Source organism: Brassica napus, chromosome C6 (genome assembly GCF_020379485.1).
Source record: "Brassica napus cultivar Da-Ae chromosome C6, Da-Ae, whole genome shotgun sequence".
Classification (NCBI taxonomy): Eukaryota; Viridiplantae; Streptophyta; class Magnoliopsida; order Brassicales; family Brassicaceae; genus Brassica; species Brassica napus.
In genome coordinates this window covers 22593030-22607030 of record NC_063449.1, presented here as the reverse complement: position 1 = coordinate 22607030, position 14001 = coordinate 22593030, and the positions used below count along the sequence as shown (strand labels likewise).

The 14001-nt window shown below is 34.2% G+C and overlaps 3 protein-coding genes across 3 annotated transcripts; 1 reads left to right on the top strand and 2 right to left on the bottom strand.

Annotated features, from left to right (window-relative positions):
• Nucleotides 1-3976: 3976 nt before the first annotated feature.
• LOC106403993 (probable protein S-acyltransferase 6) lies at nt 3977-5940 on the bottom strand. The gene is made up of 5 exons (XM_022703931.2): nt 5808-5940; nt 5338-5520; nt 4979-5254; nt 4669-4902; nt 3977-4571 (listed from the first exon to the last, which is right to left on the bottom strand). Exons 2-5 carry the CDS (start codon nt 5401-5403, stop codon nt 4143-4145), a joined length of 1005 nt encoding a protein of 334 aa, XP_022559652.1. The 5' UTR covers nt 5404-5520; nt 5808-5940; the 3' UTR covers nt 3977-4142.
• A 1036-nt stretch (nt 5941-6976) lies between these two features.
• LOC106347472 lies at nt 6977-8365 on the top strand. Its single transcript, XM_013787004.3, has 2 exons — nt 6977-7754; nt 7848-8365. The coding sequence occupies exons 1-2, from the start codon at nt 7556-7558 to the stop codon at nt 8189-8191; spliced, it is 543 nt and encodes a 180-aa protein (XP_013642458.1). The 5' UTR covers nt 6977-7555; the 3' UTR covers nt 8192-8365.
• LOC106406748 (omega-hydroxypalmitate O-feruloyl transferase) lies at nt 8334-10304 on the bottom strand. Its single transcript, XM_013847471.3, has 4 exons — nt 10173-10304; nt 9756-10074; nt 9487-9662; nt 8334-9404 (listed from the first exon to the last, which is right to left on the bottom strand). Exons 1-4 carry the CDS (start codon nt 10173-10175, stop codon nt 8541-8543), a joined length of 1362 nt encoding a protein of 453 aa, XP_013702925.1. The 5' UTR covers nt 10176-10304; the 3' UTR covers nt 8334-8540.
• Nucleotides 10305-14001: the final 3697 nt, after the last annotated feature.

Sequence of the window (14001 nt, the reverse complement as noted above, 5' to 3'; positions counted from 1 at the left end):
AGTCCTGAATTCTGGGATTCCTCCAATCAAATAGAGCAATTGGTAATAACACTGTTCTTTGGTGATCATATCTCGATTTTTAACTATGTCCAAGGGTCTAGAGGATTCTCTATAGTCAGATACTGATATTTGAGACTCTTAATAAGATGATGACTAATAATTAATATTGCCCTTTATCAATTTTTCTCATTGGCATTATTGCCTTCTATGATACATTCACAAAGTCTTTTTGACTTTTGGATAATCTTTGTATCCAATGCCCGCCGTAAATAATTATCTTCAGAGAGATTTAGAGCAGCAAAATCCAGGTTGATATTCGACATCTCAAATCATATATCACTTAATATTTAGGTATAATTTTCATGCGGTCTTACTCTTAAAAATAATCAATTTGGATTTCAATCTTGTGAGGACAATGAGACTATCAATCTTAAAGGCATTTAATCAATCAGTCAATTTCTAGCAAGTCTCAGCAATACCATTTCTATGTGCTCATAATATTATGGTTTATCAAGACTAGCAAAAATGGATTCAATTAATCATGCAATTATGGTTTAACAATCAATGGATTTTAGCAAGACTAGTAAAAAGATTTATTAATCACTCAATCAGTTTCAAGGCTGATTTTAGCAATACTAGAATTTAGATTTCAAGCATGAATTTCAATGAATTAGTTTCAAGGCTGATTTTAGCAGTACTAGAATATAGATTTCAAGCATGAATTTCAGTGAATCAGTTTCAAGGCTGATTGGTATTTAGCATAAACCATGTGTAAATAATTTATCTAGTATCTGAATTTATCAAACCTCAAAAACATATAATCAGATCAATCAATTTAATCGAACTTAGCATACAATCTTAAAACTCAAGACATTAGATTTTATCATGAATTTATCAACCTAGCATACGGATTCTCAATTCTCAAAGACATCCAAATCAGATCAATATAACCTATCATACGAATTATTTAGGGTTTCTATTTAAAACAGATCAGATTACAAAACTATCAATCCTAGCAGATGATATTAAACCTCAAGAATCATGCAATCAGATCATTCGGATTTTAAACAAGTAAACCTCAATCAATCTATCAACCTATCGGATTATATAAGCAAAGCAAGCTAGCAACCTATCGGATTCAATCAATGTTTTAACAGGCTGGTCGGTTTAAACAATTTTAAATCAGATGAACAATTAACCAAGCAGGATGAGAAAATAAATCTATCAATTTAACGGTCAAACAATTCTAGCAACATAGCATCATATTCAATCAGATTTAAAACCTCAATGATCAAAACCAAAAACAATTTTGATTTCAAAATATTCGATTAGGGTTTTAATATGTGATTTGATAATTATAGTATAATTAATTCTGATACTTATATTATTTAGGGTTTATAGATATAAGGTTAGAGTTTATCGGATTTTAACTTGTAAAAACCGATTTGGGGTTTTAATCATGTAGGAACATGATTTAGGGTTTGGGGTATCAAAATTTTAGAGCTTCGATTTACTCAATTATGATTTTTGATCTATTGCCCTATGGTTTTGATTCATAAAGATTACGGTTTTAGGGTTTCATTCTTTATCAATCAATCCATGTTCGATTATGGGTTCTTAGGTTTTGAATTACCTTTTAACCTTAGATGATTGTTGAATCGGACCACCAAAGGAGTTGAGCCGCGAGATGGAAACGAACGGGACGCGAGCTGGAATGGATCGAGTCGCTTCTATCGGGTCGCAAACGTCCTTTGTTGTTTGATCGGGAACACCTTGATCGTCGGACGCGAGCTGTCTAATGCTGTCGCGAACGAGGAAGAGGTCGTGTTCTGGAGCTTCTCTCGGGTCGCAAACGTCTGAGCTAGGATCAAGAATGCCTTAGGCTGAAGCTGATCGGGGACGCGAGCTGGAACAGATGCGGGAACAAGAGACGCGATCGGGGTTTAGGGTTCGTCGGATCGCCGACTAGGGTTAGGTTTTTAGGGTTTTTCGATTTGGGTATTAGCTTAGGGATTTAGAGTTTCGTGCTGATAATGTGTTATAAAAGTAATGGAAGAGTAAAAATGCTCTAATGGTACTCTATTTTTCACTATATAATAGAGTCAAAAATAGGTTTACTCCAATATAGAGTAACTTATTTTTTTTTGTTCATCACTCTATTTTCTACTCTAAAATATAGTATCATTGGAGTAAACTCAAACTCTATTATATAATTCTTCTATTTTATAGTAAAAATAGAATAAACCATTGGAGATGATCTGAATAAATTATTGAGACAATTAGCCAAATATACATAGTGGATGCCCAAATTGGTGAATTACACATCGGCTGACGTTAATGGTCTGTGTCATGTCCATTGTGGTTTGAACAGACGATTATACGCCCACGTCATGATGCAAAACCAGTTGCAAGGAGTAAAAAAGTTCTTACAATCTCTTTCTTTTTAAAGTTCTTTTTCTCATCTAACACTCTCTTTCCTCTGCAATTCCTCGTCTCCTCTGACGTTCTCTTTCTTCTTACCTCCACTCTTTTTTTTTTTTGTCTAATACATTTTTTCCTTCATTTCTTTCATTTTTTTCTCACTATCTTCGTTTCTTTCCTCTTACTCACATTTTTTTTTCTTTTTTATTCTTTTAGTTTCTTTTTTCTTCGTTTCTTTTTTCTTTTTTCTTTTTTCTCTTTGTCTCTCTCTTTGAATATCTCCATTGGTTCTTCATTTTTTTTATAATACATAAAATTTTGGAAGCCAATTTTCTGAAGCTACGAAAAAATCACAAAATTAATTTCACACCAAAGCTAGATAAAACCAGTGAATTTATGATAGTGATTCCATTGATTATGAAGGTTAGTAATTCTCGTATGCATGTATTTCTAATGAATCATAGTTAGAGCATATGTATTACCATATATTTATAGAAATATGATAAAGGTCAAAAATGTTAACACTATATACTATAGAGATGTTAAGATACTTATTTGATTAGCAAATTAAGTGTTGTTTGTGGCGTTAAACAAATTAATAACATAATAAAATATTTATAATTTATAATTAGTTATTAATCTAATATATTATCTATCCTGTAATAGATAAAATTTAAATTAACGAGTAAAATAACAAATTAAGTTAGAATGCAATAATCGTTATTATAGGTTGTTAATATTTGATGTATCATTTAAAAAATATAATAGATGTTAACATAGGTATTAGCTATTATTTATCATGTAGCACATATAATAAACATACATATTAACATAGATCTAATATTTTTTTTACACGATAACATTATATTAGCTGTTAATTCTCATGTTTCTTTTAAATGGAACATAGATCATATTTGTATGTGGTAACTGGTTATCAGCTATATATCATTGTAACACGTTAAACTTTACTATTATGCATCGAACAGTTTTAATAATGAGGATTTAAATATTATATTTTTAAATTAGTTGATAGTATAAATATTATTTCATGAAAAAAAAACAATAATTGCTATCAAATTCAAATCATTTAGTTGGCTTACTTGTCTAATATCACGTTTTTCAGAAAAAAAAACAGAAGAGTCTCATCGATTGGTTTAATTCGGTGGATAAAGTCATGTTTCGCTGGCTTTTCTTTTCATTTGACTGCGACTATGTAAGTAATAGATTATAGGTTGTAGGGATAAAACTGGAATTAAAATTATTTTTTATTTACGAGGAGTAGTTCTCTAATTATGGTGAGAACCTAGGGCTATGAGAGCCAATTCTCTCTAAATTATTTTACAACTTAAAAGAGTTCTAAAGGATTCTTTGAACAGATTGGTCTGGTCTTCTGGTCCACATGCCTGAAGAATTCAGTTTCAGCTTTATAATTATTTGACACGGTTATAACTTATAAGTGTACAGAGTGCAAAATCCGCTGTATTCATTTTGTTTTCTCATCCTGCGAAGGAGTAAGTACGGTAAAAATCATAGATTACAAAAAGACACACAATGATTTGATATTAAACTGTCTGAACACAACTAATAAAAACACTCACAACCTCTGAAAAAATCAAATTAATTCACAATTGATATCTCTGAACTACATAAAATACATCAATAAATAAAACTGAAAATCATATTCACTCAATTCTTTTTTTTTTTGCTATTGGGATATGTTTCTAAGTTCTTCTTGCTGCTAAGGCCACAACTTCTGGTGACATCTCCCAGCTTGAGTGCCTAGGGTGAATGTTTGGCCTACCACTTCGTTCATCATCATCCGTTGTGGTCCTAATGTCACCTAACTCATCGTCGTTGACATGAAACCGTTCATCGTTACCACCGTTCTTGTCAGCACCATGTTCAGCCATTGCCCACACACCTTTCCTCCTCATTTCAATCTCATCGTTACCTCTTCCCATGTTTGGACTCACAAAACCGCCAACAGCTGATCTTGATGGCATTGGAGCTTCCCTAGTCACCATAGCTCTGAAATCGTTCTTTGAAGGAGGTATTGCAGAACAAAAGATTTCTTTAAAGTTATCAACAACTCCTTTGTTATGTGGATTGCTACGCCGGTCATAACTGTATCTGAAATTCTCGTATGTAGTCTACAGAAACAAAAAAACAAAGATCAAAACGTGCAATAGAATGACATGAAGTTTCTTTTTTCTCGGACAAGAGGGAAAATGACTTTAGGGTGGGTACCTGATTTGTGCTGATGAGATAGAGATGGAAACCTGTTAAGCCTCCAACGAACCACATACATATGAATGTGTAGATGATCAGAGCAATGGAAGCAGGGGTTTTGAGCATTGCTTTCCAAATGGTTATATCTTCAGATTCTTTGATCTTCTTTATATATACACAGCAAAAGGCCAACACGTATACACAGAGAAGAGTCGTGGAGAAGACAAACATGAAGAAGAACCGATAATTCCTCTGTCAAAATTCCCCACCCAAGAAACATTAGATGAATGATACACCGATGACAGAGACCAAAGTGAGAGAAACTTACTTGAGCAATGCATTGACCAACCCATGGACAGTGATGGTCAAATCTTTCAACACAGTTGTTGCAGATAGAGCAATGAGAGCAGCGAGGAGGTCTATAGAGCATGCAAGTGTCACAGTACTTGACCTTAAATATGTTTCCATTAACTTCAACTTCCTTCACGCGAGGCAATCTTGGCGTTTGGCTTGTCCCATCAAGAACTTCAGGCTGAGGAGGATGAGAGTTTCTAGGAACAATCCCTGGATCTCTTCCAGATGTAAGCATCAGAAGAATTAAGTCCTGAGAGTGAAACATTGAACTGTTACGAATCAACAAAGCATTTTGAAATGGAAAAAGGAAAGGTTTGGTGGTACGTTACTCACGTAAATGGTGAAGACAACAGCGACAGAGACTATTGAGAGTCCCCAAGTATCAGAGAAGTCAATCATTAGCTTGCTTGCAACGAAGATGCAGAAGACTATAACAGGGACCACGATTAGACTAATGGTGAGACCAAGTGATCTTACGTCTGGCCCGAATATAAACCTTCCCTGAAGACAAAATATCTGCAGAAATGAAACAAAAACAAAAAGAGTATTGTTAGAAGAAACATTCACAAGATTTCATCTTTGTGTCACTATTTCGACAATGAAAGCCACAAGACAACCTCAACAACAATATTAAAACCTTAATTATAATAACACAAACACCAAGTTCCAATTTTTTTTACCTACACAAGATTCGATTGGATAGGAGGAGACTAATCTGAGGACAGTGACTGAGAAATTTCTACCGAAAAAGGAGAAACTAGGTCAAGTACAATCAACAACTTGGAAAAAAGATAGAAGCTTACATTGCTTCCTTTCCATGTTTGATAGACCCGCAAATTGCAGTTGGATCCCAAATCGGATCTTTGAGGAGGCGTCACTACATACAACAAACTAAAATAGATATACACTTACTTATAATTATAATCCAACACTACGATAATAAAAATGGTGAATACTTCAAGAAATAATAAGAAAATTCATGAACTAATTAACCATATTATATGGGAAAATCAGCATATATGAAATTGCTTAACGTTTAATTCTTAGTATATAAAATTGTCTTGTTCGTGGCAGATCTTACGACTTTTGTGTCGCTTATGTCTCCTCCCGGAGGCCTCGACAGCTCTAGGTACATCCGTTTCAAATGCCGGCCAGCTTATTTTGTGTACTTCAAGTCCGCCGAAATGGCATTCCTCTTGTCCATCTTCAATTACACGATGCTTAATAGGGAACCTGATGAACGTCTCAACAACGGACATAAGGTAAAATCACTCACGTCTACCCTCTTTTGGAGCTTCGCTTTACTGTGGATCACTGCGGTTCTCTTCCACGGTGTATTGATGTCCAGTTTCTGGCTCGTTTATCCTCCCCACGAACCCCTGCCCCCACTTCCAACAGTCACACTCCCACTAACCGAAGCTGGCCACCATACATCACATTAGCCCTCTCCATCGCCAAGCTAGGTTTGTGCTTATCCTACCTATTTGGGGGCATATTGTTCCGCAGAGCACAACAATTCATGAACCAACTCTTAGAAAAAGTCGAGTGAGATATTGCATCATGTCTCGAAAGCCAAAGCTACATCACTGAAGTGTTAACGGTCAAATAGTAATGTTAGGAATCTGTTTAAAGTTTGAATAAGTCATCCTACTTTGGTGGCACGTAATGAGTCTAGTGTTTTTTCCTTATTTTATGCGTATTTGATTTGAATTATTTATACCCCTGTCGTGGGTGTTTTACTTGTCTTGTTCAAAACATTCATGCGTTTTTTTTACTTCTCTTGAATTGAATTGATATTGCTTGTTATTAAGGTTATCTGAGAGTTAAACCACACTCTTTATGTGAATCTTATACACATGTTCTTTAATGTGAATAACAAAAGTCTCCAACTCCAATAAATCTAAAGACTTAAATGAGACTTGGCTTGCAGCCATTAAAAGACCAGATCAGGAATGTATTCTTCTTCTTCTTTTTTTTCCTGATAATTAGAGATGATCTAGTATGGTTTTGTTCATTTTTGAAAAGTAACTAAAACATGAAATCCTCTACCAGATTGCAGCCAAAACCAAGGCTTAACCGGGAATATATCACAGTTTTGGCTTCTTGTATTGATATTTAAGTAGTCATTTATTCTGACCACTTTCTTGGTGTTAATGATGTTAAATTGATAAGTGGTCCATGGCTTACCTTCTCCAATCTCTTTTCCAGATTTAGCCAATTTCTTGGAGGGCCTCGTAGACAAAAACCCCTTAAAACAGAAAGGTTCAGAGCTCAATAAATGTATGAACACACAACCAACCTCTCAGTTTGTCTCTCTATCATTCATTTATAACCTTCACTCCAGAAGCTTCTCTCTTTACCCATCTATCTGTCCACATGAGTCTTGAGTTCTCTATATACAGAAGAATACAGAATTGAAGCTTTCAATGGAGTTCCTGTCTTTTCTTGTCTGATTTTTTTGTCTTTTACCTCTTATCCAATCTTTGTCTGTTTCTTCCATCAACCACACAAACAAAAAGAACCTCATCTGTAAACAAGTGTTTATCTAAAGATGAAAAAAATGCTGATGCTTGTGGACATGGAAAAGAAACTGATAATGCTAATGTTGCTTCTGCAACTTCTGTCCTTAAACTCTCTGTCACTGGGACAGTCCTCATCCAAACCAACTGCAAATATCACTGTAATTGGTCTTGTTTATTGCGACGTCTGCTCCAACAACAGTTTCTCCAAACACAGCTACTTCATGCCTGGTAAAGAATCCAATAAAAATAATTCTCATAATTGTTAAATCCAAGTTGAAATGTCTCTTACTTTTGTTTTTAACTGAACAAAAAAAAAAGCAGGTGTGGAAGTGAGAATAATCTGCAGATTTAAGGCAGCTTCCTCGAAAACAAGGGAGATGATCACGTTCTCTGCAAATCGAACCACGAACGAGCTTGGACTCTACAAGCTAGATATAACTTCTGTGGAAGGTGCTTCTTGCGCCGCAGAAGCGAACAAAGATTCTCTGGTGGCTTCTTGTCAGGCAAGCTTGATCGGTAGCTCCTCGGATTCCTGCAACGTTCCTGGCTACAAAACTACAACGGATCAGGTTAAGTCCAAGAGGTCTAATCTCTGTGTCTACCGATTCACCGCCTTGAATTTCAGACCGCTTAAGAAGAATATTGACTTGTGTGGCAAGCAATAAATAAATAAACTGCAAATTTCTATCGCTGTTTGCTTCTACAAGAACTCTGTTGTCTTCTTGTCCTCTGTTCTTTATATTTGGACTTTGTTTATACAACTTCATTTATATTTTTGTTTGTACTAAAAACTCAACCCTGCAGAAATAAATCAAGTAATAATATAAAATATTACATTATAGCTGGACACTACTGTAAATTTATGATTGAAACTTGATGCCAGAAACAGACAATTTAAGATAAAGGTAATAACAATAATTCAGCAGAAATCAAAAAAAAGAAGCAGAGTAAAACGAAGAGTTTACAACAATAATTGCCAGATATTATTTTTTGCTTTGTCTTTTGTGTTCAATATTATATCTGTAAAAACTGTTCTTGAAAAACATCCATAGCTGAAGCAGGAAGTCCAAGAAGCACATTGATGCTCCTCCTCTGTTCTCCATGAGACAAAAACAAAGTCACTTCTTTCTCAGGCAAAGCTACAGGACCCGACAAAACCGGTTCTCCCCAACCGAAGTCTGTGGTATGAAAACCCAATCTCGACCATGTAGTAATCAGAAGAGTGGAAGAAAGAGAAGGTCTTGATCTTGTTACCTCAAAGTAATCAATGGCAGATCTCATGTATCCATCAGTTACCATCTTAATGGCTTCTCTTACTAATCCAACAGCGTAACTCAAAGGTTTCTCGGTTAGCTCTCCAGCTTCACAGATTGAGTTTGTGAGAACTATTCCATTCCCAAAATACCCTTTTGGCAGTGGAGGCTCAAACTTGGCCCTACCATCAACGGCAAAGAGAAGCTTCGTTCTCTGATCACTCAACATCTTCAGTGACTTGGTTCTTGCTCTCCACACAAAAGCAGACAAAGCTTCAAAAGTTGTGCAGGAGAGAGATTCGCTGTTCTCTGTTGCTTGGAGCTTAAGTTTCTTGATTTTCTCTGGGTCAAAGCAGAAGGATCTATGCAGAGTCGGCTCTTTTCTGTAAAGAGAGTTGATGTTGGATTTATCTTCGATCTCTTCGAATTCTTGGTGGAGATTCTCAATCTTTGGAGGGTTTCGAGCACTGAGAATGGTTCTGTCCGAGAAAGGAGGAGTTGTTAATTGTAAGCCTCTAGCGACTTGACCCCAGGAGTTCACAAACTCCATAGCTCCAATACCATCGAACATACAATGGTTCATACATAGTCCAAGAACAAACCCCCCGCACTTGAATTTAGTCACCTATAAACGAATTAGATCTCATCTTAAAACCCTAAACAACAACAAAACAAGATTGCTTGAGGAGGAAGAAAAGTAGCTAAACCTGAGCAGTAACAGGAGGGACTTCAAGAATATTCTTGGCGTCTACAACGTCATAGACAAGTTTCCCTAATGTTTCGGGGTCTGGTTTCGTGATGTCACCAATCTCATCCATTTCACAGTTTGCTTCAGCTTCCACAAACACAACTCCTTCTTCAGTACAGTCCACAGTGAGTTTACCTGAGGTTCACACCATTAAGGACATATTAATTAATGTTGTTGTCTGAGTTACAGAGACCGAAACTGGTCATTAATTTTTTTTCAATAAAGTACCTTCAGGGCTTATGGTGAGACGTCCAGCAAGAGAATAGTAATGAACAAGTACTTGACTCAGAGCTTTCTTAATCACTTGTACTGCTTCCTCGTTCCCTCTCTCCTCAGATTTGAAACAGTATATTGTACGGACGATCACAGCGATGTTCTGATCAAGATTTGACAAGAAGTAAAGACCCTTTGGTGTCTCGGATTCGGGTTTGACCAAAGAAGCTGGTTCCTTTTGAAGAACCTCGAGATGAATGTTTGCTCCTTTCATGTTATTGTTGTTGTCCATTGAATCAGAGAGTGTTACTTCCTTGTTGGTGTTTTCCGCACCCTGAAGTACAAAAATTAAAGAAGATTGGATATGAAAAGATCTTTAAAGACTTTATGAAACCAAACAAGAACATGATATGAAAAGCAAATAACACAAACCATATTTCTATCCAAATAGAGGAAGCACCAAACTAATGGGGTTTGTGGGAAAAAAAATTGAACTTTGTTTTGGGGGTTTAACAAGTGATGAATGTTATGAAGTCGAGTTGGATTCTCATGAGATATATATGGGAAAATTAAGGAGGATTGTCATGGGACCCGCAAGCTCATAACGTGAGAATAATGTGAAAGAGAGAATACATGGACGGTCTTGATTGCAAGATTGCGTTTTTATTTATTAAAACAAACAAAGAGTTGTATTAACAAATCGTATTTCCTTATTTTTCTATATATTTGAGTTTTAACGTATTTCATATAGTTAGGTTTGGTGACTGAATAAATGACCTAACACAACAAACACTAATGTGTTCTTTTTGGTAGTTGAGAGTAGGCCTCCCAATTTTTGGATGACTTGAATTTATCTTTCTCTCTTTACTATGTTTCCTTATATGTCTTTCTTTTACTTAAAACTAGGTGTTCTGCCCGCACATGCGGGCATAGAGTTTTAATAGATATTTATCTGTTTATAAATATTAAATCAAAACCAACATAATAAATTATTAATTATATTTTTAAATAGATAAATCAAACATTAAACTTTATATTTTATAATGAAAAATATTATTTCAGATAAAAACACAACATATTTAAGAATTATCTTATGTTTTAAAAATATATTTTATTTTTGAGAATTTTATTATATTTACTTATAGTCAATTATCAAATATAACATATAAATATAATATTATTAATATATATTCATTACTTTTTTTTATCAAAATATATATATGCTTATTGTTGTGTTAAATTTTTAAAAACATTCACATATATTTAAGAAAATATTTTTATTGTTTGATTAGCATTAATTATAAATTTTTTTATAACTAACTATAATTTTTTATAATAAAATATTATTTTCAGATAACAACAAAATATATCTAACAATTATCTTATGTCCTAAAACATGTTTTTATTTTTGAAAATTTTATTATATTTATTTATAGTCAATTATCTAATATAATATATAAATATAATAGTATTAATAGAAATTCGTTTTTAATTATATTTTAGATAATTCTTATTATTATTAATTTTAGTCACTTATTTAATCATATATATATTTTAAAATCGTTTTTATTTTTGACTATTTATATTATTTATTTATTAAGAGTATAAACGATTTATTATTAATTTTAATCACTTTTTTAATCAGATAGATTTAAAATTCGTTTTTATATTTTGACTAATTTATATAATTATTCATTGAGGGTATAAATGATATTAACCGCTCTAACTTTTAACGTGAGAGCTCCGTTGCAAAAATTTACTTTGCAAATAATAGTATAGATTAAAAGTATTTAGCTAAGATGATATCATGCATATTCTCTTTCTCTAAGAAAACTTCAACCACACAACACAAAATTTCACGTCTTTCAAGAATAGATTATGTTTGGTTAAGAAAAAAAGAGAAAGTTTATTCAATTTGAATATATCAACGGTTCTTACATTTATCTAATTTGTTCGCTCGGCGAATGCAATCTTGATACAATTATTTGTTTTTGCTAAACATCTTGATATTACTCAGAAAAAGGTTTGTTTTCATGAGAAATGTAAGAATGTTTTTTTTTTTGAAAGCTGGTTAAAAATGTAAGAATGTTCCATAGAAAAAGGGAAGCATGGTTTATTAGCGAAAACCTAAAAATTAAAAGCCATGAGCTACTATTATACAAATGATTTGTTTACGTCTCAGTTAGTACTATGCCATTATTTGAATTTAAAATGTCATAAGATTCTAGAAAGCATGTAAAATATAGAAGTTTCCAAATGTATTATACTTGATTAATTCCACGACTTGTTTCAGTTAAAAGACGAGAGAAGAATAAGTTCTTTTTTTTTCCTTTGTAATATACTATGTTTGTTTCAAAATAGTTGATGTTTTGGATAAATGCACAAGAATTAAGATATACACATTTTTCTAAAAAGTAACACTAAAAATATTAAATAAATCTAATCCAGCCAATCATAAAAATACTATAAAACATCATTGGTCACACATTTTTCAATGACTTTTAAACTAATTAAAAAATATCAAACATCATGTATTTTGAAACATCAATAACTCTTCAAAACATCATCTATTATGAAACGGAGGGAGTGTGAGTTTAGTTGTTACAAAAAAAAAAAAAAAAATATGAGTTTTTTTTTTTTTTTTTTTTACAACAAAAGGCTATAACGAAACTAAGTAGATTCCTGATCCAAGAGCCACCTTGGAGGAATCGAATCAACATAAACCATAGCAGCAGGCTGATTTCTAGCACCTCGTGCCAGCTTGTCCGGCAATGTATTTTGTGCCCTCGGAATATGCTGAATAGTGAAGGGATGAAAAAATTCCTTACATCGTAGAAACTCTTCCATGTGTGTAGTGAACGCTGTCCATTCTGTTGGTGTAGACACCATTTTCACCAGTTGAGAGCAGTCAGTTGCAAACACCACTTCTGAGATTCGTAGGGTCTTCATGCACTCCATCGCCCATATCAAAGTTTCACATTCTGCATGTAAAGGTGATAGACTTTTGCGAATAGACATGGCACCCATCATAGTATCAGTAGATCCACCTGCTTCATAAAACCATCCTTGTCCTGTGCACAAATCTTGTGCCCTCCAAGCTCCATCGATATAACATCTACTTTTATCACCTATGATAAGATGATCCACATTTTGTAATGATCCTGTATTTGGAGGATCTTTGGTTTGTGATTCTGCCCACATAACACTTTCAATTTGTGCGGTTCGGAGTAGATCGAAAGGATCCCATGTTTGATTTTTGAAAATTTTTCCATTCCTATTTTTCCAAATAAACCATAGAATCCAGGGAAAATATCCCAAATCTGGTTCTTTTGGTAATCGCAAAAACAGATAGTCCATGTTTGTAAAAATAGATGAGGTCGGAAAAATTCCTGGAGAAGACGGTACATTAGATAGTGCCCAAATTTGAAGTGCGAAAGGAAATTCAAATAACACATGATTAATGGATTCTTCCTCAGCCCCACACATCTGACATTGCGTATCACATTTAATTCCACGTGAGTGGAGATTCTTATATACCGGTAAGCAACCAGAAATTATTTGCCAGACAAAATGTTTCAATTTTGGTGAACACTGCAATTTCCAAGAATGTGCCAGTAAAGGTTTAGTATTTGGCCCCATGTCCAAATTAGTTTGTCCCATATCAGGATATAATTTCTCAGTACGATATCCAGATTTAACTGTATATCTACCGTGATCCGTAAAATGCCAGCCATAAGTATCCGCCTTAGGGTTTCGACTAATTGCTAGACTCAATATGGTACTCACATCGTCCTGATGAACATATGCGTTGAGTAAATCCAGATTCCAAGACAGAGTTACTGGATTAATAAGATCCTCCACCTTAAGTAATGGATTCAAAAATTGATTCGAAAATTTTGGGGTTGCTGACCTCGGGCGAGGAGCGGGGATCCAAGGATCATTCCAGACTGAAATGCTTGAACCTGTTCCCACTCTTTTGATTAGCCCTTTATTAACCAGAGGTCTAGCGGATGTAATACTTCTCCATCCATAAGAGGGAGAGTATGATCTGATGGGATCCAAAGGATCTGATTTCCGATAATAGCGTCCTTTGAAGACTCTTGCAAACAGCGAATCCGGTTTATCGATTAAACGCCATAGCTGTTTTGCTAATAAAGCCGTGTTAAAATTCTGAATATCTCTAAAACCGATGCCCCCTTCAGCTTTATCCTTACATAACTCATCCCACGAAAACCAATGCATACCTTTTGAGTTTCCGCTA